Source organism: Pelophylax lessonae (assembly GCF_965119305.1).
Source record: "Pelophylax lessonae genome assembly, chromosome: 7".
Lineage (NCBI taxonomy): Eukaryota > Metazoa > Chordata > Amphibia > Anura > Ranidae > Pelophylax > Pelophylax lessonae.
In genome coordinates, this window is record NC_138774.1 from 75,899,654 (window position 1) to 75,924,568 (window position 24,915).

The 24,915-nt window shown below is 41.2% G+C and overlaps 1 protein-coding gene across 2 annotated transcripts in view; it reads left to right on the forward strand.

Annotated features, from left to right (window-relative positions):
- SLC8A2 (solute carrier family 8 member A2) overlaps nt 1–24,915 on the forward strand; it is a 342,138-nt gene that overhangs the window by 273,926 nt on the left and 43,297 nt on the right. The window contains exons 4-5 of one of the 2 annotated variants that reach the window (XM_082263478.1): nt 3,296–3,313; nt 7,078–7,202. In XM_082263478.1, the coding sequence (XP_082119604.1) occupies nt 3,296–3,313; nt 7,078–7,202 (143 nt within the window). The remainder of the gene's footprint in view (nt 1–3,295; nt 3,314–7,077; nt 7,203–24,915) is intronic. The other variant, XM_082263479.1, reaches the window with a different exon arrangement.

The window sequence follows — 24,915 nt, forward strand, 5'->3', positions numbered from 1 at the left end:
ACTTGCAGACGATTACACTTTTGCCTAGCAACAGGCATCCTCTCTAACAAAGGAAGATCCGGCCATGGTAAATTGTTGCCAAATAGCGTTACCTTGTGGCACTCCGATACTCTGTAACCTAGCAACACTGGTTGAAACAGTTGCTAGGTAACAGACAGTATAGCTTGAACATCTAGATAGATGTAGTGGAATGATGTCACGTTCCGGAATGGCAGCGTGTTCTTCCTCGCATTGATATGGCTGCAGACTCTGAGGATCTCTGCTTTCCACAGACATCACAAATCATCCCATGTATTATTGCTCCGGGCGAAGGGTTTGATTGAAAGCACTGAACGTTTCAAGGTGGAAGCATTTATTCGCTGCCGTGAATATGCCTTCCCATCATAAAAGAAATTTTCTTGTATATAAAACTAAGCACGTATTTTATATATATATACAGGTGCATCTCATAAAATTAGAATATCATCAGAAAGTTAATTTATTTCATTAATTCAATTCAAAAATTGAAAATCATATATTTTATATAGATGCATTACACATAGAGCGCTATATTTCAAGCATTTCTTTCTTTTAATTTTGATGATTATGGCTTACAGCTAGTAAACCCCAAAATTCAGTATCTCATAAAATTTAAATATTACAGAAGATCAATTAAGTAAAAAAAAAATACAGAGATGTTGGCTTACTGAAAAGTATGTCCATGTACAGTATAGTATGCAGCACTCAATACTTGGTCAGGGCCCCTTTTGCATGAATTACTGCATCAATGCGGCGTGATGATTTGGGGAGACATTTATCTGCTGGAGTTGGTCCACTGTGTTTTATCAAGTACAAAGTCAGCACGGCCCTCTACTAGGAAATTCTACAGCACTTCATGCTTTCCTCTGCTGACCAGCTTTATGGAGATGCTGATTTCATTTTCAGCAGGAGTTGGCACCTCCCCACACTGCCAAAAGTACCAATACCTGGTGTTAATGATCATGGTATCACTGTGCTTTATTGGCCAGTAAACCCGCCTGACCTAAACACTAGACCCAACAATGCAGAGGAGCTAAAGGCCACTATCAAAGCAACCTGGGCTTCCATAAAACCTCAGCAGTGCCACAGGCTGATCGCCTCCATGCCACGCCGCATTGATGCAATAATTCATGCACAAGGCACCAAGTATTGGAGTGCATACTATACTGTACAATATGCCAACATTTCTTTATTAAAAATCCTTTTTTTTTTTGGTCTTATGCAATATTCTAATCTTTTGAGATACTGAATTTTAGGTTTTCACTAGCTATAAGCCATAATCATCAAAATTGAATGAAAGAAATGCTGGAAATATATCACTCTGTGTGTAACGCATCTAAATAAAAAATAATAAAAATATATATCTTTATATATATATATATATATATATATATATATATATATATCACTTTTTGAATTGAATTTCTGAAATGAATTAACTTTTTGATGATATTCTAATTTTATGAGATGCTCCTGTACAATATATATATATATATATATATATATATATATATATATATATATATATATATATATATATATATATATATATATATATATATGGGCCACCACATACACTTGTAGGGATATCCATGAAAAGTATGTAAAATATGAAGCAAACAGTAGCAAAAAGTCCGCCTTTCTCAGAAACGCTGATATTTTTTATTTTTTTAAACTACTTTGGAAAATTCTTCCTGTTGTAAGTCCCACTAAGTGAACCTATTGCCTGCTTTATATATAAATATACAGTGTGTGTGTGTATATATATATATATATATATACATATACGTATTTATACATTATGGGTTTGGGTCATTAAAGGCTAAGATTACCTCTTCCAGAAAGACAGCCTTTGCAGTTGAGAGGCCCAAACAAGATGGCTGGAGAGATCCCCGTTAGGACATTGTATTCTGATAGCAGCAAATGAATACTGATCAGCAACTGCAGCTAATTGGCTGCAACTGCTGATTGATGGAAAACTTTGCAACATGCCCCTTCAACAGAACAAGAATAAACAATCAGCACCTGTTGAGCAGGGGAGCCCACACACTGGCCCAAATGGCCTGCAGGTGTGATAATAATTGTGGAACTAATTCCATCAATGTAACTGTTTCCCTAAACAGTTAGGCATGCCATGATTGATAACTGTCACAGTTGCTTGTGCTTTCAACTGAACCATCAAGCTACCAAATGGCTGGTATCATAACTGTTCGCATGGGGAGCACCATGGCAACTGTAGGTTAAATGGAGGCACCTTTCTTGGCTGTAGGGAATAGGAGGGTTCAGTTCCGCTTTAAGAAACATTTTACATTTTTCAAAGCTGCACAGTTGTTTTAACACCTACTGGGAACCCCTTAAATGCATAGGCTAATTTTTCTGGAAAAGGTGAAATTAACCCTTAATGAAAAGCTCCAACAGCTGTCCAGCTTACCTTCCTACCTAAAATGCTTCTCTCTACCTTGTCTAATCAGAGAATGCTATGTATCCAAAATAAATACTAAATTTTGCCTATGATTTCTTGGCCTCATTCAGCTTTTTTTTTTTTTTTTTTTTTTTAGTTTGACCTACCTAGTCTATAGCATATGAAACCTATGATATTGCCATAAATGTTATAACGTTTAGCCTAAAGTAATTTTTATGTACCTTTGACATTTGCAGTACATATTTATATTAGATTACAGATTTTAATTTCATTACAGTCACTCAGCCCCATGATCAAGAATTGCTCAGATGAAATCTGAGCCCCATAGCATTATTATTCAGCCGAATGGTAGACATGCATTGGGAGATAGGAACAGAAAAGCATAACAGCACTACTTGGCAGGAACAAGGGCACCCACATGTCATGTGCAAATGTAGCTTTCCCCATGTACATTCATAATTACAAATAATATTCACACAAGCAAGGATGTTAATATATTGACCCATGTGGGTAGGAGTGTTAACAATAAGATGATCAATTCCATGTGTATATCCAGAAAAATTCAGAACAAAGGCTATCATTTCCCATTGAAGGAATTATAAACTGCTTTATCACATACGCTTTGGCTGTAGCGTTTGGATATGGCCAATCTTAGGTTTTGTTGGGTCATATAACATATAACTAATGGAGAGAACAACAATGGCAGTTGGGTTGCATAAAATTACAGTTATCCTTTAAGTGTCACTATTCCAAGAAACGTCATTGGCTTATATGTCTGTGGATGGGCGGAATGTGGAATTCTGTTAATCGTTCACTATTCTCAGCTCACTCACTTTTCTTTCTCTGTCTCTCCAGCTCTGTTACTCAATCAGGGTAAGATCTTTTCCTTATCTTTCTTATTTATTAAAGTCTACCAGGGCTGATTTATAAAATCTAGAGGACAAAAACAATAAAGGGGTTGTACATAGCTGCTAATTTGATGCTTATTTAAAGCTGAACTCCAGCCATGACATATTTGGCATACTTGCATTAGACCAGCTTGGTATGCATATGTGAAACCTGCTCACCTCTATGGAGGCTGTAAATCACTGTAGAAGTTCGAGCTACTACAGGGATGGTTGTGATCTTTCCTTGTGGCTGTAATCTTGCCTTCTGCATATCAACCACACCGGTCGCTCACTCGTCACAGCCGCCATCTACAACTCACCTTGCATTTTTCACAATGAATGCAAAGAATTCTTTGATTGGATAAGGTGAAGAGCGACAATGACATCCCAATCTCTACCTCGTCCAATCAGGGAACCATTCTCTGAATGGTGGCCGTGTCAAGTGAGTGAACTCCTGTAGTTACTATGTGAAGGGGGAGCTGCTCAGCATAGCACATGGAAGATTGGTCAGGCTACTACAGTGATGTACAACTTCCACAGAGCCCGATCAGGTATCGCATAAGTATATGTACAGTGGGCAAAGCTGGCCCAATGAGAGTATACAAAATATATCATCCTTGGAGAACAACTTTAACTTTTATAGCCAAAAGTATGACAGCTAAAAACTGTTTGTTGTTCTGGTCAATCGCTTATTGGGTATTATGAAATGAAAGAAGAGTTATTTTATAGTATGTAAATATAATGGCACTTTTCCACTGCAAGTACCGGCTCGTACCGGCTCGGCTCTACTCGGCCCTGCTTGGCCCGGTTTGCTTTTCCACTGCTGGTACCGCATGGTATAGTGTCGGAACGGTTCGGTACGGTACGGTATAGGTTTGCTTTTCCACTAAAGTAGTACCAAAGTTAAGTGGGTGGGATAACAACGGGGTGGGTGGGATTCTCTGACCAATCAGTGGCTAGTAGTGACTGCATGCAAAGGATTATGGGATATGGTACCAGTTTGGTACCTGTTGGAACCACAATCGAGTAAGTACTGTTTTTTCAGAGCCGTACCGTACCGTTCGGTTCCATGCAGTGGAAAAGCAAACCTATACCGTACCGTACCGAACCGTTCCGACCCTATACCATGCGGTACCAGCAGTGGAAAAGCACAAAAGCGTGCCGAACCGGTACGGTTCCATGCAGTGGAAAAGCGCCATAAATGTTCTGTTGTCCAAGTTATTGTCAATGTTAAGACAAGTCTCCTATTAGTAAAGTTGAATTCCTCCCAAATCTAGTTATGCATTGGGGAGTAATGCTGAGACCTCAGTCAAGAAGATTCTGGTATCCCCAATCACCAATCCCTAAAAAAGCAAAATGGGGAACTTTGAACTTTCCTTGCTTTGGATTACAAGAGTGCCATCATTAAAGTGTTTCCCCATCCAAAAGTGACATGTCATTTACATGTGAAATCTGGTTGGCTGCTGGCAGACCCAGCACCAAGTGGGGACCCAGCACCAAGGTCTTCCCTGCTCAGTTCCCATTCACTTGGCGATCAACTCCTGCTGGCATAAGGGTGTTTACACAAGCTTACAGGCATCCTCCATTAGATAAAATACATTTTAAACACAGCAGGAATGAAGGAACCTTCATAATTGCCCTGGCAGCATATGGACCTCACAACTTGGGTCCCTTAGGCCTCATGCATTGATGTTTTTAATGCTGCTGTAAAAGGCATCTGGCGTTTTTTGTTTTTTTTTCTGCTTTAAATGCCCCTGCATGTTAGCTTATGTGTCCCTGCACACATAGACTTTTAGGTCCGGTTCACACTTATGCGATGAGGGAAGGCTGTGAATCTGCAGCCTGTTCCCGCATCGCACACGCACCCCCGGCAGTTCACACTGCCATATGCGATACGCTGGGGGTGTCAATGTAATCTTAACGACACCCCCAGTTTGATCGCATATCGCAGTGCGATCGTGCAGTTCGCACAGGATCGGATCGCACAAGTGTGAACCGCTGTGCGATCCGATCCTGATGCGGCTTCCAAAAAGGGTCCTGTGCGTGTTTGCTGCGGCTGCAGTGCGAATTTAGAAACAAAGTGTATGGCTAAACTCGCACCGCACAGCCGATCGCATGTAATAAAGGAGCAGTGCGCTCCGACATTACATGCAAACCCCGCACTCGCATAAGTGTGAACCGGGGCTTAGAGGCAGAAAAAAGTCCCTGCGCGTCCAGGAGAAGCAGTGTTTTGGCATAAAAAATGCTTGACATGTGTAAACGTGAGTTAAACTAGGCACATGAAGCACTTTCACGTTAATTTATTTCAGTGGCTAGAATAAAGTATTATTCTGGCCAATTAAATTAATCAACGCCCAAGCACTTGATGCACCTAAACGCATCTAGATGTGTTTACACGCATCAATCGTTTTTTTTCTGCATATATTTATGTACATAAGCATAACAGAGGGGTGGTTGGAATATGTGGAAACGTGGGCAGTCAGCTCCCAGCACTGGCCTATCTTAAGGGACAACCTGCCCAATCTATCTCCTCTCTCCCAGAGTTCTAGGCCGGGGTGGGGGGGGCTGTCTGGTGGTGGCCTAAATTTGAAATCAATTTCAGCTGGATCAAGTGACTGCCATCTCTTATCTTTGGCCATCTTAAAGTTTAGGATCCTGAGCGGGCTTGGGCAAGAGAATCCACAGTAGGAGACCAAAGGTGCTGGCCATATTCTGGTTTATCATGGAAAAACCCTTCTACTGTGCCTAAATTATTTGCCAGGGTTTCCCCCCCGTCGGGGCAGTGAAATAAGAACCTTCCATTGATCCATAAGCAGAGATAGAAACAATATTATGACAGGCACAGGGAAACCTTTACGTGTATCAACTCTTAAAATAGATCAGAATGCAACTGAGCACATCAGTGAAAAAGGTTTATTTTGTTCCAAATGCTTGTTCGTTAATGTTTGCCATTAACACTTCCACATTATGATTGTCAGACACATTATCCATTATTTCTGCTTGTACCACACAGTACTCAGGCGCACAAATGCCTCCTTTGTTGTTGAAAACATGTCACTCAGTTATTATACAAAGGCCTTCTTTATGGTCTTAAAGCTAAACTCCAGAATAGCTAAACACATACATGTGAACTGTCTACCAAAGGATTTATAATTCTGTCCAGTCACTTTTTGGTTTCATATACCTCTGCCAGATATCACAACCCAGTGCGTGATACCCTTTTCTCCCCTTTCTCCGTTAGAGGTAGGGGATACATTGGTGGCACCTCCCCATCCATAGCCTGTTGGTCAAATAAAGGGCAGTAACAGAATTATAAGTACTTAACTCTGCTCTCCTCCTGTCAGCATGTTCCTTGTCTGCATATGTGCCTGCAGCACAGCCTGATTGGTTCCTAGTGCGGGCCCTCCCCCTCACTGTTTAAATTCAGTTGTTCAGGAGATGACGTTGAGGCTTTTATCAAGACAGTTTCATATACTTATGTTAGTTGTGTGTGAAAAACACAGCTGCAATAAATTGTGTTTTTATTATCTACCTGGAGTTGAGATTTAAGCTACCCATGGACTTCTTAAACCTCATGCATGTCTGACTTCCAAAATGTAGCCTAGTCAGAGGTCTCACAGCATTCACCATCCAGGCCCGTCACCATTTGTCTGTGGAAATATGATGTCAATGCTATGCACAATGAAGGGTGTCCTACATCTGCTATTGTGTTTCAGACACACTTGTAATATGTCTCCCCTCTGTGACTAGATGAGGACGATAAGAAGCTGTCTGCAGAGGAAGAAGAGGCAAAGCGGATTGCTGAAATGGGAAAACCAATTCTGGGCGAGCATTCTAAACTGGAGATCATTATTGAGGAGTCCTATGAATTCAAGGTAAATGTACATACCGTATGGTGCAAGGTTTGCAAAGCTGATGTTCACCACATATAGGTATAAAAACTGCAATGAGCGTTTAATACAATGAGTCTGACAAAAAATAGTCCAGAATTATTATTTTTTATTCAATTCTTTATTTAGAAGAATCAACATGACCATATACAAAACAAGTAAAATAACGCTTCCATCAATTGTATTGATTCCAGTATATACAGTAGAGTAGAACATAAGATGACAATGCAAAGGACCTTTTGCTTCTTGACAACAATTTATGGGTTCCTGTTCTGAGCAATAGTATACAAAACCTATAAAAAATACCGGAATTCTAAATAATTCCAGGCCAACTCACTATAGTAAAGTGATAACATGACACTTAACATACAAGGAAGTGGTTATGAAATAGCAAGCATAGCCAAAAACGTTACCACATTACATGAGACAAAGAGGTATACAGCATATTAATCAATCAAAATAGTCTTTATTCATTATAAAAATTGCTCACAAAACTAGCAATCAAAAACCACACCCTTCACCTTCTTAAACACAAGACAACGTCTTATAAATACACAGATAAAAGACCAGACATCTTCAAGAGCTTATATAAATGCATGTCATAAAAAAGGCAGTTGCCCATAAGTATTTAAATATCCTGTAAATATCTGTTTAAATATTGACATGTGTGCATATACCCCTAATACCAATATATAGTGCCAACCTCCCTACTGTCAAAATATACTAATGCTACATAATAGGAGAGACTTAAAATATGCTAATGTTCCATACATGTGTATATTAGTGCTGGCTGAGGTACATTGATGATGTGTTTATGCTGTGGAGGGACACAGAGACAGAGTTGGAAGGGTTTGTAACAGATCTCAACCAAAATGAATATAAAATCAAATTAACATATACTGTACATAAAGAACAAATTCCCTTCTTGGACCTTTGAATTACTAAAGAGAATGGTAAATTTATAACGAGAACACATTGCAAGGAGACCTCAGCAAATACATTGTTAAGTGTGTATAGGAATCATCCAGTTGCTAATTGACTGTGTATATGCAGAAACTGCACCAAATTGGATGATTTCAAAACAGAAGCCAGACTAATGTACGATCGTTTACTAGAAAGAGGTTATTTAGATAGGCAAATTAAAATGGCTTGCAAAAAGCCTTGAGTAGTAATAGATAGGAACTCCTGAAAGGAACCAGACGGAAAGATGAAGATAATCCAAAAAAGCTAGAGAAAGTACCAGCTAGGTTTGTAACTGAATATGGGGCTCAATCAAAGGCTGTAAGAGATATCTGAGTAATATTAGTATTATATGCTGTATGTTATAACAATGCCCTGTATGCGCGTTCCCCCCTAGAGACAGGTCAGTCTTTCCAAACAACGCTGTAATATTTTGTCACAGTGGGGTCCCTAATATATTTATTTTGTGCATTTTGTCAGTTCTGCTTTATAGTTGCAGACAAGGTGTCTTTAACTAATAGAAACCTTCTTGTCTAAGGAACAAATTAGGACATCCATCAGATTGAAAGCTTCAGGTAAAGGCAGGGGCATGGTCAAATTCTTGACCTTGTGAGGTGGTCACAAATTGTACACCAAGCACCCAGGGATTCAGGGCTCTCTGAATGCGTAATAACAAAAAACAAAGTGTCTTTCAATGGCCCAGAGATGCCTGGATGCCATACCAACTTTACTGTACCAAGATAGATTTGATCTCCTATAATGATATATCTTTTAAACACACTGATATCAGCTAATGTTATCTTTATTAATGTTATCGCAGTTGAAAAGAAAAAAGCATGAACAAAGGGCCGGCATGACAGAGTTAAAAGGGGTTGGCATAAGAAAAGGGCTTCTGGTCAGTGGGAAGTTTTATTAAAAAGAGTACGTGATTTTTGGGGAGGACTGTAGAAGGTGGGGCTGCAGTAAGGGGACCTGTGTGAGGGTCTTGGGAAGTTATCAGTCGGAGAAGAGTGTGCTTGGGACAACAACCCGCACTCCAGCCCTTATTGAGTTCCATGGCGTGTTGTCTGCAGTTGGGAATATGGTTTTTGAGGTTTAGTCATTGCATCTGGTGGGGTACAAGATCCTGCTATGGGTTTTTGAGTGTAAAAATATTTACCTTTGTAGGGAGCCGTCCTTGGTATGGCTCCCGTACCATATGATTGGTGGTATCTGCGTGTAGTGGTTTGTCTCCCGTGAGTCGATGTTTGTTGTGGCTGGAAGCCTAACATTTTTCAGTGGTTCTGCAGGTACAGGTAGTTGATGCCCACAAGGACCTTGTGATTCCTGTTTTTGTCAGAATGTACTGGATGATCATATGTTGCATAAGTTGATATGTTGATATGTTTATAAGTTATTTATAAATGGCTAATAAATGGCTGCTATGGCCATTGTACTCATTGAGCCTCATGTGGTTGTTCTTCAAAGCTTGGTGGAGGAGTGGTGGCCTAGCAGTTTTTGGGAGAGCAAAGCATCTTTTATACCCTAGTCATGACTATCTGACTAGTAGCTATAAGTACTGTATATAATAAGTTATTTAAAGTGGATGCAAAGTCCACTTTTTAACTTGTACCTACAGGTAAACCTATAATAAGGCTTACCCATAGATATAGTGAATATCTCCTAAACTTGCACTGTTTAGGAAATATTCACATGGTATGCAGCCCGTGCTGTACCTTCAGAGCTCTGTGTGGAGTCCAGGAACCCAGAAGGAAGACTGGGTAAAGATGGAAGTGCCAGGGAGCTGTGACAGCTCTGTGCTGGGGGGCCCCATGCACAGGTAAGTCTGCCATAATGTGCTAGTATCCTGCAGGGGCCTGAGTTTTTTTTTATTTTTGTGGTGTTTTACTACTGCTTTAAATGAAGGCTCGGTTTTGGAACATCTGTTAGATTTTGCAATCATTGGTGGGGTCAAATCGACATTTAGAAAATTCTTAAAAATTCTAAGAAGTAGGATGGAAATGCACACATTTCTAACAGCGTATATGGTTTAGGGCTTCAACTAATGATTATTTTTATAATCGATTAGTTGGCCGATTATTGTTGACCTAAAAAAATGTGTTTGTATAAGTTACTATGGAAAGTTTAAAAAAAGACAATTTATTCCTAAATATCTATATGCAGTGGTAAATATAAGTAATCAGCTATATGGTTGGGGAAAAAATATCTAATCCACTTTGAGAAAAACAACAGAGATATATATACCATTAGAGGTTCAATGTGGTACATCAGACTCAGAGATCAAAATTATTATTTGAAGGAAAAAATATTAAAAAAGGAACTAAAACACGGTTTTTCAGATGTTTAGACAGGACCGTAATATAATGACGATGTCATGAGGGGGTTAAAAAACAAAAAATAGCAATTTACAGTAAATAAACAGCAGATAATCACTACTATAAGGGGTTCATTTATATTGCGAAATAGTGAAAGTAATATATGTACAAACATACAGTATATATATATATATATATATATATATATATATATATATATATATACAAGCCTGATTCAAAAAAAGTTGGGACTCTGTACAAATTGTGAATAAAAACAGAATGCAATGGTGTGGAAGTTTCAAATTTCAATATTTTATTCAGAATACAACATAGATGACATATCAACTTTTTAAACTGAGAAAATTTATCATTTTAAGGGAAAACAAAGTTGATTTTAAATTTCATGGCATCAACTCATCTCAAAAAATTTTGACAAGGCCATGTTTACCACTGTGTGGCATCCCCTAACAGTCTGCAAACGTCTGGGGACAAGTTGCTCAAGTTTAGGAATAGGAATGTTGTCCCATTCTTGTCTAATACTAGAAGCCTGTATTTTTGTATTGCTTACTGTCTTAGGCCTTCTTTGTCGCATCTTCCTCTTTATGATGCGCCAAATATTTTCTATGAGTGAAAGATCTGGACTGCAAGCTGGCGATTTCAGTACCCGGATCCTTCTACTACGCAGCCATGATGTTGTAATTGATGCAGTATGTGATCTGGCATTGTCATGTTGGAAAATGCAAGGTCTTCCCTGAAAGAGATGACGTCTGGATGAGAGCATATGTTGTTCTAGAACTTTGATATACCTTTCAGCCTTTCCAGATGTGTAAGCTGCCCAGTTTTCCACTTTGCCACAGTCCATTTTAAATGAGCCTTGGCCCAGAAAAAACGCCTGTGCTTCTGGATCATGTTTAGATATGGCTTCTTTTTGGCCTATAGAGTTTTAGACGGCAACGGCGAATGGCATGGTGGATTGTGTTCACCGACAATGTTTTTGGAAAGTATTCCTGAGCCCATGTTGTGATTTCTATTACAGTAGCATTCCTCTATGTGATGCGATGCCATCTAAGGGCCTGAAGATCACGGGCATCCAGTATGGTTTTCCGGCCTTGACCCTTACGCACAGAGATTGTTCCAGATTCTCTGAATCTTTGGATGATATTATGCACTGTAGATGATGATAATTTCAAACTCTTTGCAATTTTTCTGAGAAACTCCTTTCTGATATTGCTCCACTATTTTTCGCCACAGCATTGGGGGAATTGGTGATCCTCTGCCCATCTTGACTTCTGAGAGACACTGCCACTCTGAGAGGCTCTTTTTATACCCAATCATGTTGCCAATTGACCTAATAAGTTTCAAATTGGTCCTCCAGCTGTTCCTTTTATGTACATTTAACTTTTCCGGCCTCTTATTGCTATGAGTCCCAACTTTTTTGGAACATGTAGCTCTCATAAAATCCAAAATGAGCCAATATTTGGCATTATAACAAAGTAAGCCGCGCTAAACTGTGAATCTATGCTATACCACACAAAATATAGATTATTGTGAAAACCCAAGTTATACACTTGAAAATATGAAGTGAATAAATTTACTCAAATTGTGACATACACCCAACTTATATTGTGTAATGGCCTAAGTATGTGTGAAGTTGCGGTAAATTATTACGTGCTATGCTCACACGTGTATATATATATATATAAAGTCCCAATAGTCTCTAGAAAAAATGTATTCTTTGATATACAACTGTTATAGGGCCTCCTCAAGTGATTCAATCTGCTTACCAGATTTAGGTGAAAATTGAGCCAAAGATTTATTCCCAATGACGCCAGAATATCTCCCTCGTTATGATGATCAGTTGTGTTCCCAAAAACGTAGGACCTCAAACGATGCTGGATCATACATGTGAAAAAAGAAAGGGTCCCATAGCGTAATACTGATACAATGCATATACAAAAAAAGGGGAACCCAAAAAGTGCACGTGTGTAATATATTGTTCACACCAGATTGTGATAAGACCAAAAGGAATAACGCGGAAAGTACACCAATTGTCCCACCACCAAGTGTACCAAGTGTACCAACTGCTTACAAAAACTATAAGATAATAGGCCAAACAAGATGATGACCACCACCAAGAGCACGATCTGCTTACCGAAACGAAGAATATTTTAGCTAAACAGGATGATAGCCACCACCGAAAGCACAAACTGCTTACCAGAATCAATAATCACAGAGCAGGATAAAAATATTATTATTATATTATGGACCATCCAGAAAGTGAGCCGGACTACATAAATAGTGGATAATGACCATCACCCATTAATGCGAACCGCTTACCAGATGTCAATAAAGGTATAGCCAAACAAAGGGAGATGATTCCAAATCCAGGACAATCCAGTATTTATGACCCGATATCCAGTCCCTCCAGAGATGATAGATGGATCTCACAGGGTGGGCATCAATCCCCAGATCATATATGTAAATGAATATAAAAAACACCCCATAGTGTAAAACTGCTATGTTTAATATTTTAAAATAAAGAATAAAACTCACACAATATTTGGCATGACATTTCAAAATGTCTCACTTTCAACATTTGATATGTTATCTATATTATATTGTGAATAAAATATAAGTTTATGAGATTTGTAAATTAGTCCATTCCTTTTTTACTCACAATTTGTACAGTGTTACAACTTTTTTGGAATTGGTTTGTGTATATATAAATGTATATCATATATACAGTAATATACCATATGTGTTACTTTTCCCAGAATACGGGGCCTTAAAGTGATTGTAATCTTTTTATTTCTTCTTTTATACAACAAACATGTTATCCTTAACTGCTCTGTGTAATGGATTTGCGCAGAGCAGCCCCGACCCCCCTCTTCTGGGGTCCCCCGCCAGCGCTTCTGGCTTCTTCTGTCTTCAGAGTGCCCCTATGGCAAGCTGCTTGCTATGGAGGTACTTGTGTGGGCTCTATCCCTAGCCAGTGTTCTGTCAGAATACCGCTACCTATCAGATTCTGCTACCGGAAGTGACGTACGGACTAAAACAACTTACTGCGCATGCGCCAGGCATTCCATCATGGGCGCTATGCGTTCCAATACGTTTCTTAATGTGACAGAACACGAATCAGAGACGCATATCTTACACCCACGCAAGTCCTGAATTTTACATTTATTTTAGCAGTAAACTCACCTTATATACTGAATCACAGTATTACATTTCTATTATTATTGTATTCTAATAAGTATAGCAAGAAACCTGCAGGTAGAAGTTGGTGACAGCCATCTTGGTCCACCCCACACTGCTCAGCGAAAAAACTGATTATACAGTGAAATGGACTATTTCACTCGGTCCATTTCAGTATATAAGGTGAATTTAATGCTAAAATAAATGTAAAACTCAAGACTTGCATGGGTGTAAGAAGATGTCCGTCTCTGCTTTGTGTTCTGTCACATTAGGAAACCAATTGGAACGCATAGCAGCCATGTTGGAACGCATGGCGCATGCGCAGTAAGTTGTTTTAGTCCGTACGTAATTTCCGGTAGCAGAATCTGATAGGTATTGGTATTCTGACAGAACACCGCACTGTGTGCTTCTGTTGACACACACAGTGCATCTCGGCTCCGCCCCCTGCTCCCTCCCCACAGGCTGTGATTGTGCCAATGGCTCCTGCATCTGAGTACTGTGCGGAGGGAGAGAGAGAGCAGTGCTGCTGCTCTCAGGTACAGCACTGGATCAAGATCGGGCTCAGATAAGTATACAGGGAGGCTGGGGGTAGCTAGTCACAGAAAGATTTTTTTACCTTAATGCATAGAATGCTATATGGTAAAAAAAATAAAATATAAACTTCTGCCTTCAGAATTACTTTTAATCACTTCCTTCTCCTGTTCAGGACTACATGTCCCATGGGGAAATGCTCCTCTCACATTCACAAGTTCACAGGCACTTACTGATATGTATGGATGGTGTACTGAGCTGTATGTGTGCTGCACTGTATTTTCTGATATGTAAACAAATAATGCATTCTGGAGGCAGGCCAACTAATCGATAATGAAAATGGATGACAATTATTTTTATAATCGATTATTTGTTTCAGCCCTAATATTTACTATTTATTTCAGATACTTATATAGCGCCATCAATGTATGCAGTGCTTCACATTAATATTGCACATTCACATCACTGGTGTTGGATGTACTTTCTCTTCACTTCTATATGGACTTTTATTTTATTTGGTGCTAGACTATGGACTTTGTATTGTCATACTTTTTATTGTCATAATTTTTATCATATTGGCGCTACCTTGTTTTATATTTTACTTTTGGGTGTGTAATCTTACCTTATGATTGGCTGCCTTCAACTGTTCTATATGTAGTGTGTTCTAAGCGCAAATTAATTCTTTCTTTTTAAATTCCCATCAGTCCCTGCCCTCAATGAGCTCACAAACTAAGGATCTTAACACACATTCATATAGTAGGGCCAACATAGACAGGAACTAATTAATCTACCAGCATGTCTTTGGAGTGTAGGAGGAAACCCACGCAGGCACAGGGAGAACATGCAAACTCCAGGCAGGTGGCATCATGGTTGGGATTCGAGCCAGCGACACTAGTGCTGTTAGATGGAAGTGCTAACCACTTAGCCACAGCACAGTTTTCATTCAGAAAGGCTATTCACTCCAAAATAAGTTGTTAAAAGCAAATTAAATGTTGAAGTATTTTAAATGACCGTCATTCGTAGTCATTGAATGTACTGATGATTTTTGCATAAATGTTCACATAGATTTTCATATAACCATTGATTCTAAACTCTTCGAATGTACAGCCAGCTTATGTCTCTACAGCTTTTACAGTAGAACTTAAAAATAGAAAATAATTATAGTGGAGTTCCACCCTCAAAATCAACTTTTCACCATTTTTTTGTTTCACTTACCTTCTTTTTGATGAAAATATACTTACCTTCCTTCCTCTTCCTCCCTCTGCGGCCGCTGCCCGCGCCGTCACTTCCTGCTTGCATTGACTCCTTGGAGATGAGTGTCATCGCTCCCAGGAGTCAATGTGCCTGCACCGGCCCTGCTCGTCACTTCTGGTGCAGGCGCGTCATTCCCTGCTAAACAGCTTTTGGGCATGCCTAGAAGCTGTGCAGGGATGACGTGCCTGCACCGGAAGTGACAAGCAGGGCCGGTGCAGGCATTCTGGGACTCCGACGTCACCGAAGAGGACGCTCCGGCTTCACCTGCCCACACCTGGGCAGCGCCGGGCAAGACATTTGATCCCCTGATGATGTCAGCCTTGACTGACGAAACGTCGGGAACGTGAGACCATACACATCCGGGTCTGAGGTCTGAGGAGCGCAGCGTGGAGCGGCGTCTCCCATCCCCAGCAAACGATTTTATTGAAGGCTTTTATCTGCTTTTTGTCTAGTAAGTGCAATTTATCTTAAATAAATGCTTGATTGCTAAGAGATACTGCACCATGAGACTATTTTTTCATCCCTGCATATGGCTTGGCTTTCTGATTATGGCACTGACTTTGGCTGTGATGACCTCTACTTATGGGAGCAAGATGCATTAGAGTTCCTTACTGGAGTACACCGCATTTGACCCCCTATAATCAAGGGGTCCATTAAATCTGGTAAGCGGCTCATATAGTTATTCCACTGGGTGATCGTGTGAAGGTGAAGGCTTTGCTAAGGAAACCACCCTATCAAGTCTGTGTCTTCCATATTGGCTGTCAATTATCTAATTGCTTTGGACACCAGAAACTTTATTGCACGAATCATTCTATATGGTTTATATGGTTTACATGTTTGTATTTATTTATATATTTCTGTCGAGCGCTACATCCCCTTTGTTCACTAAGACATTTTCAAGGTAAGTATTTCTTCTAAAAGGTAAGTGAAACGGGACAGTTCAGAGGCTATCGTTGCTTAAATGCACTAGCCCTGACTGTCCCGGGGGTAATTTTATCTAAAAAAATGTTTTCACGGTGGAACTCCGCTTTAGGTCCACTACAGTTATGTTGCTAAAGGTATTTTAAACTGCACTTGTGTAATTTAAAATTGTGAAAAGAGAGATCTCCTAGCTAGTGCTTACTTTGCTTATTTTCTGCTTAGGCTAAATAGTTATTTGACCAAACATCTGAAACATCAGTGCATCAGAAATTTGGGATAGCAGGGGATGTCTTTGCACACAGAGCTTAGGCATATGTCAGGAAGAAAGGTGTGGGGTGCACAAAGAACTAATTTACTGGCTCAAATATTTTATTTTATGCTTCAGCTAGAGCAGTTGTATAGCATGGGAAAAGCTCAAAGAACCTAGAACTCGCATGCCAGAACAATGTAAAGGTAGGTAACCAGTCAGCCTATGGTGAGGTGGGCCGAAATGAACCAATAGGTTGTCCTGAAACAAATAGCATTTACATGGCATCACTCAGAGTTTCTCCTTAAATTTCTGTTGGGTATAGTCTGTAGAAGATCTGCTATAATGTCTATTGCAAAGCAGAATTTAGGGAAGCTTTGTTGTAATAGTTGAAGGCATGCCTTAAGTAGTCCATTAATCCATTAGAAATACAGTACATGTTGCCAAGTCTGTGTTTACTATTAATTTGTGACCATGTGTCTATACTTTGCTGAGTTTAATGCTGCTAATAATCTGTTCAGCAAAACCATTGCGGTTCAGCAGGGCCTGTGCAAGAATTATTGTCTACACAGGCGAAGGTGCATTCTGGTGCCCCTCCCCTCTCCTCCACCGTGCAACCCCCCCACTGTCTACAGCCTCGCTGGTACCTCTGTCATGTTGCACTCATAATGTAATGGGGTGCAGCATGAAGGAAGTCACACAGCATTAAAAATTTCAGCTGTGCTGAACTGGCACTAAACGGCAATGTGTAATGAAGGGGTAAAGTTATGCATTCCCTGCTTCCCCTATGGGCCAGCTGCTTCCCCTATGGGCCAGTTTGCCAGCTGGCAAACTAAAACTTCCACACGGTGCCTGGTAGGAGAAAGGGCCTAGCTTTAGGGAATGCATACCTCCCAACTTGTGAACCGCAGTGCACGTAGCTTTAGGGCCATGGTTAAACAAAAGCCAGGCTTCCTTTCACCCATAATATATGCTTTGACTGCTGAGCCATAAGCAATGCTCTCACAGACACATATAAACCCCAGCACAATCATTAACCACTTGCCGACTGCCGCACGACTATTTACGTCGGAAGTCAGCCCCTCACAGGCAGAGCGACGCAGGGCTACGTCGCTAGCCTGTGAGGGTCTAGGGAGCGAGCGCGCGGACCCCCCCGCGCGTGTGACCGGCGGACCCGATGTCCGCCTGTCACTCGCGATCGTCCGTTAGAGCGGGAGAAAGGCAGGCGGCTAATTGAAACAAGCCGCCTGTCATTCTCCCCTGTGTATGAATGGTGATCATACGGTTCTACTATGTAGGACCGTTGATCACTGTTCCTACACCTCAAGCCACAGCCAATCACAGTTAGAATCACGCCCCTAGGGACACACATAACCCCTCCTTCTCAAAAAAAGTTAACCCCTTCACTGCCAGTGTCATTTTACAGTAACAGTGCATATGTATAGCATTGATTACTGCAGTAACGTCACTGGTACCCCCAAAAGTGTCAAAAATGTCAGTCAAGGGTCCGATTTGTCCGCCGCAATGTCGCAGTACCGCAAAAAAAATCGCAGATCGCCGCCATTACGCGTTAAAAAAAACCCCAACAAAAATGACAAAAATCTTTCCGTTAGTTAGTAAACGCAATAACTTTTGCGCAAACCAATCAAAATACGCTTTTTGCGATTTTTTTTTGTCAAACATATGTAGCAGAAAACAAATTTGCCTAAAATGTTAAAAAATTTTGATTTTTACATTTTTTTTTGTGAATTTCATATAAAAAAATGTGAAAAATATTGTTATTTTTACAAAATTGACGATCTTTTTTTGTTTATAGCGCAAAAAGTAAAAATCGCATAGGTGATCAAATACCGTCAAATTCGTTTGGGTACAGCGTTGCACGACCGCGCAATTGTCCGTTAAAGTCACGCAGTGCCGAATCGCAAAATAGACCCTGGTCAGGAAGGGGGTAAAATCTTCCGGGGCTTAAGTGGTTAAAAAAAAAAATGAAAAGCTTTAATTGCATATGGGTTTGCACACACAGAAAATATACAAAAAGCCAACACTTTATCTGAGCCTACCTTAAAGAAGATCTTCATTAATAAAGTCAAGGACTGCTTAGCCACCAGCAACTGTTAGGCCAATGAACACTGTAGTGAGAAGTATGTACTGTACAGTATTGTGTATATACAGCAGGAGTGTGTAAGGAAGAGTGCAGGGGTCGGCAATGTGCAATTCACAGGGTGCTACAGTCAGTGTTGGGTCTAGGATACATAACGCCGACTACAAGGGTCCAGGGTGTTCAATGCAATGTGTTCAAGGATCAGGAGTATGTAACGCACAGTGCTGTAAGCATTGGCAGGTTTAGGAGAACATGAGACACAGAATGAAGGGGATAGTAATGTGTAATGCACAGAATGCAGGGGATAGCACTGTGTATGGCACAGAATACAGAAGATAGCAGTGTATGCAGGGCACAGGAGTGTGTAATGCACAGAATGCAGGGGACAGAAGTGTGTAATGCAAGTAGATGTCCCCTGCGCTCAAATGATGCATGTAGGCCAAAGAGGCATTGGTTACATCATTAGCATCCAAAGTCTTGATGCCCTCTCAGGATGATGGGTATCCACACAAACTAAAAGCAAAAAACAAGAGAAGGGCACACCGACCTGGTTCAATACCATAAAATATTTATTGACAAATTTTAAAAACACATCATGCAGTCTACTCACAAGAGTACGCTAGGTATAAGCGAAAAAAAGAGAGCTCCTTCAGCTGTCCAGAGACCACGGGACCGTGATGCTTAAAGCGGAGTTCCGGGCACAAAAACTATATTTCTTTTTTGTGCCCGTCCGCTAGTTCAGCCTAACCTGAAAAGGAATTGGATAGTTAGATTTTTTTTTTTAAAAACTCACCTTGTAATTGACGATCGTAAATACTCACCTCAGGGTACTTCCTCCCTCGGAGCCGCGGCTCACCCCGTCACTTCCTGCGCTGCGATGATTCCTGGGAGCTAAACGTCATCGCTCCCAGGAATCAATGCGACGGCACCGGCCCCGCTCGTCACTTCCGGGCGACGCCGCATTCCCCTGCTAAACAGCTTCTGGGCATGCCCAGAAGCTGTTTAGGAATGCGGCGTCGCACCGGAAGTGACGAAAGGGGCCGGTGCGGCGCATTCTGGGAGAAGAAGACGCGGAAGAAGACGCAGAAGAGGACCGCGCCGGCTTCAGCTGCCCACAAGAGAGATGGAAACGCTGTGGAAGAAATTTTATAAGTAAGTATTTCTTCTAAAAGGTAAGTGCGAACCGGGACAGATCAGAGGCTAGCCATTGTGGAATGTGCTAGCCCTGACTGTCCCGGGGGTATGTTCATTAAAAAATGACATCTGTGCCCGGAACTCCGCTTTAACCGCTTGCCGACTGCGCACAGTATATTTACTGCGGCAGTCGGCCCCGGCCAGGCAGAGTGACGTAGGTCTACGTCGCTCGCCTGTCACTCCTTCCAGAGCCAATAGCGGGCGGGCGCGCGCCCGCCGAGGCGCGCGCCCGCCTCGGCTCGTTCACGGAGGAGTGCGGGAGTGTGACTGGCGGACCCGATGTCCGCCGGTCACACTACGATCGCCGCTACAGCGGGAGAAAGACAGAGCGGCTTGTGTAAACAAGCCACCTGTCAGTTCTCCCTGTGTAAAAGTGAAGATCAAACAGTTCTACTATGTAGAACTGTTGATCTTTGTTTTTACACTAGTAGACCTGTCCCTACACAGTTAGAATCACGCCCCTAGGACACACTTAACCCCTCCCTGTCCAATACTGTTAACCCCTTCCCTGCCAGTGTCATTTTTGCAGTAACAGTGCATATATATAGCACTGATTACTGCAGTAATGTCACTGGTACCCCCAAAAGTGTCAAAAATGTCAGTCAAGGGTCCGATCTGTCCGCCGCAATGTCGCAGTACCGCAAAAAAAATCGCAGATCGCCGCCATTACTCGTTAAAAAAAAAAACACCAAAAATGACAAAAATCTTTCCCTTTGTTAGTAAACGCGATAACTTTTGCGCAAACCAATCAAAATACGCTTTTTGCGATTTTTTTTACCAAACATAGGTAGCGTAAAACAAATTGGCCGAAAATTTTAAAAAATTTTGATTTTTACATTTTTTTTTGGGGGAATTTCATATAAAAAAAAGTGAAAAATATTGTTGTTTTTGCAAAAATTACGCTCTTTTTTTGTTTATAGCGCGTGATCAAAAAATCGCACAGGTGATCAAATACCACCAAAAGAAAGCTCTGTTTGTGGGAAAAAAAGGACGTGAAATTCGTTTAGGTACAGCGTCGCACGACCGCGCGATTGTCCGTTAAAGTCACGCAGTAAAAAATCGCAAAATAACCCCTGGTCTTTTAGCAGGAAAATCCTCCGGTGGTAAAGTGGTTAATAATGACAGGCAAACCTGAAGGTGTCCATAGGGCTAACGTGTTTTGAGGGTCCGGTCTATGCTGCTGGGTAGTATTAATAGATCTAACTAGCCATTTGCAGTTATGGCTCTGAGGAAGAGGGTTCTCCCTTGAAACACATTAGCCCTATGGACACCTTCAAGTTTGTGCAAAATTCCCCTCCCCAAAATCCCCACTTCCTCCCCTCCAATTGCTTTTTATCAGTGCCCCCCCCCCCTCCCAAGTGTCACAGTGTGCAATAATCACAGACCTCAGATCAGAGCTGCAGATGCACAGCGGTGTCGGTCCTTCTCCCCAGCTCCTCCTCCTGTCTGTGTACAGGAAATCATCAGAGCCAAGAGGAAGGCTGCGGCTGCAGTTCACTCTGCCATGTGTAAAATGCAGCCGGTGGGAAAAGATGCCTGTGGGACACCAAACACCCCGCACAAGCTGCGGGATGGGTGTGCCCACACTAGCGCTCCTGCTGGCAAGTCACTGCTCCAGCAGGATTTAGCCTGGAGTCGCTGACAGGCATGGTCCTGACTAGTCCCGGAGGTATGGAATTTTTCTGCCCCCCATCCTGGCACCCTCAGGCGGCTGCTTGGGCTGCCTTATGGTGGCGCCGGCCCTGCGGTTTAGCCAAACCAGAAGACCAGACCAGAATAAATGAGTTTTATGATTATCCTTTAGCTCTTTAAAATATCTAATTTAAAATACCTTCTTATTGATCTATTATTTCATTCTTACTGAATCACAGTTATCCACCTTCTTATTTCCTACCACACACTTTCCATTCACTCTTTAATTACAAGCCCTTTAGGATTTTTGCCCATTAGTTCCTCCTCACTGGGTAAATAAAATATCCCCATGACGTACATCTCAAATTACTTTCAAAGGGAATGTGTTATGGATTTGTGCACATTTTCTTCATTTATTTTTTATAATCAGGCCAAAATATAAACTAAAAAAAATAAAATAAAAAAAATACAAGCCAGGTAAATACAAAATGTTGCATATTTAACCACTTAAGCCCCGGAAGATTTTACCCCCTTCCTGACCAGGGGGTTTTTTGCGATTTTTTACTGCGTGACTTTAACGGACAATTGCGCGGTCATGCGACGCTATACCTAAACGAATTTGACGTCCTTTTTTCCCCACAAACAGAGCTTTCTTTTGGTGGTATTTGATCACCTGCGCGATTTTTACTTTTTGTGCTATAAACAAAAAAAGAGCGTAAATTTTGCAAAAACAACAATATTTTTCAAATTTTTTTATATGAAATTCCCAAAAAAAAAATGTAAAAATCAAAATTTTTAAACATTTTTGGCCAATTTGTTTTCTGCTGCATATGTTTGGTAAAAAAAATCGCAAAAAGCATATTTTGATTGGTTTGCGCAAAAGTTATTGCGTTTACTAACTAAGGGAATGATTTCTGTCATTTTTGGTGTTTTTTTTTAATGTGTAATGGCGGCAATCTTCGATTTTTTTTGTGGTACTGCGACATTGCGGCGGACAGATCGGACCCTTGACTGACATTTTTGACACTTTTGGGGTTACCAGTGACATTACTGCAGTAATCAGTGCTATACATATGCACTGTTACTGCAAAATGACACTGGTAGTGAAGGGGTTAACTTTATTTGAGAGGGAGGGGTGGTGTGTGTCCCTAGGGGCGTGATTCTTACTGTGATTGGCTGTGGCTTGAAGTGTAGGAACAATGATCAACGGTCCTACATAGTAGAACCGTATGATCGCTATTCCTACACAGGGGAGAATGACAGGCGGCTTGTTTACATCAGCCGCCTGACTTTCTCCCTCTGCACCAACGATCGGCGAGTGACCGGCGGACATCGGGTCCGCCGGTCACACGCACGGACTTGCTGGGGAACGAGCCGGGGCGGGAGCGCGCCTCCGCGGGCGCGCGCTCGCCCGCTATTGGTTCCCAAGCAAGTGACAGGCTAGTGACTTATATATACGTCACTTTGCCTGGCCGGGGCTGACTGCCGACGTATATCGTCGTGCGGCGGTCGGCAACCGGTTAAATGTATTTAATTATTTTTAGCCTGTGGATGAAGCTCTCTGCTTCTTTTTATATGGTTACAGGTTACCCCTAGCCCCTTTGTTTAAAAAATAATAACACTGTTTACAGAACTTAGTAAGTCAAACTGAAATTCCCACGATCCAGCTAGAGAAATGCCCTGAACGCTGCACACCAACATGCCCGACAGTCACTTACGTAAAAGCAGCCTCAGCTAAGCTCCGTCCAGACCATGCCTCTGATGCATTTCACCCTGATCACAGGGCTTAGTCATGACTAAGCCCTGTAGGTGAGGAAAAGTGTGTCTGGTACGAAGCTGGGCTGAGGCTGCTTTTACCTAAGTGACTTTCGGGCATGTTGATGTGCAGGGTTTAGGGCATTTCTCTTGTTGGATCTAGTGCACTGAGCTAGGATTGGCTCTCCCTAGCCAGCACCCTTAGTGTGAGCCACTGAATGGTGGTGGTGAAGGAGCCTGGAGTGGCACGGATTAATTTATCTTAATCCATATTAGCCACCTCCACCATTCTTGAATGCTCCGTCACACTTGCTATTCTAATATTTCTCTTGATTCTCATGATACAGTTCATCCTAAACCTTAGTATGGAGATGTAATTTATTCTATAATTATCTAGGTCCACCTAAATTTCAAACATTTTATTCTCCATGCTTTTCCAGTTGACTATAAATGTAAGCAGTTGCTGTCAGAAGAGCAGATCCTAATCCGAGATACTTAGATGCAGTGGAAATTAGGCCTACTCTGGAAAGCAACAATAGGCAGATCCCTTCTTGCATGGCAATGGAAGATGGTTTAGAACAGTGGTTCTCAACTCCCATCCTCAGGGCCCGCTAACAGGCCAGGTTTTCAAGATATCTGAAATACATCACAGGTGATATCATTTGCTGCTCAGTGATTGCAGTATTCTAGTCTGCATCTCCCTAAGGTAATACTTAAAATCTAGCCTGTTAGTGGGTCTTGAGGACAGGCATTGAGAACAACTGGTTTAGAAGATTGTGAAGACATTGGCATGGCTGAGGGAAGTGATACTTGAGGTACAGCCCTTATATTATCAGTGGGATTTCACAGCAGTCTTTGGAAGCTAGGACCTCAGTCGTGGCCAAAGCTGAAAGAACCCAAACTACCCAATGCAATGTTACCTGAGAGTCTCCTAGTTTGAACCATTAGATGGATCAAATCCAGTGGCTGGGTTCCCCCTGTGAAGTGTGGATAGACCTTTCACAAGGTGGAACGGTTACTTATTTGTGGAGATCAGTGCAATAAACTGTGTTATTCACAGTATACAAATCCATCCAATTCTTTTGAGCTTCTCAGTGTCTATAGATAACTAATTCTGTAGTCTCCAGTTCACTTTGACTCTTTTGTGTCCAAATCCACCTACTGTAACTCCCTAGCATCCTCCTGACAGCTATACTGTATCAGCCTCTTCCATTTTTTGTAAACATTTGTCATGGACAATCTAATTGCTCTGAATTTCTTAATTGTGTATTATACATAAATATATTTGTGAACACATATTAGGTTGCCTACCTAAAATCTATTCAGAAATGTGTTTATAATAGATTCTGGTTTTCCAAATTTTATTCTGATCTAACATTCCCCCTTGAATCCAAATCCTATTTTCTCCCTTTTATCCAGTGCTTCCTTTATGTCTAATATCCAGTTATCTGTAGTATCTAGTTCTTCTTTTCTTTTTGGTATTCACTTCCTATGTTGGCTTAGTATCTAGGTCTTCCTTTCTGTATCCTATCCAAAACCACTTTCCTTCCTAGTTTCCAGATCCATCCTTCTTCCCTGTTTTTTTTTATTTTT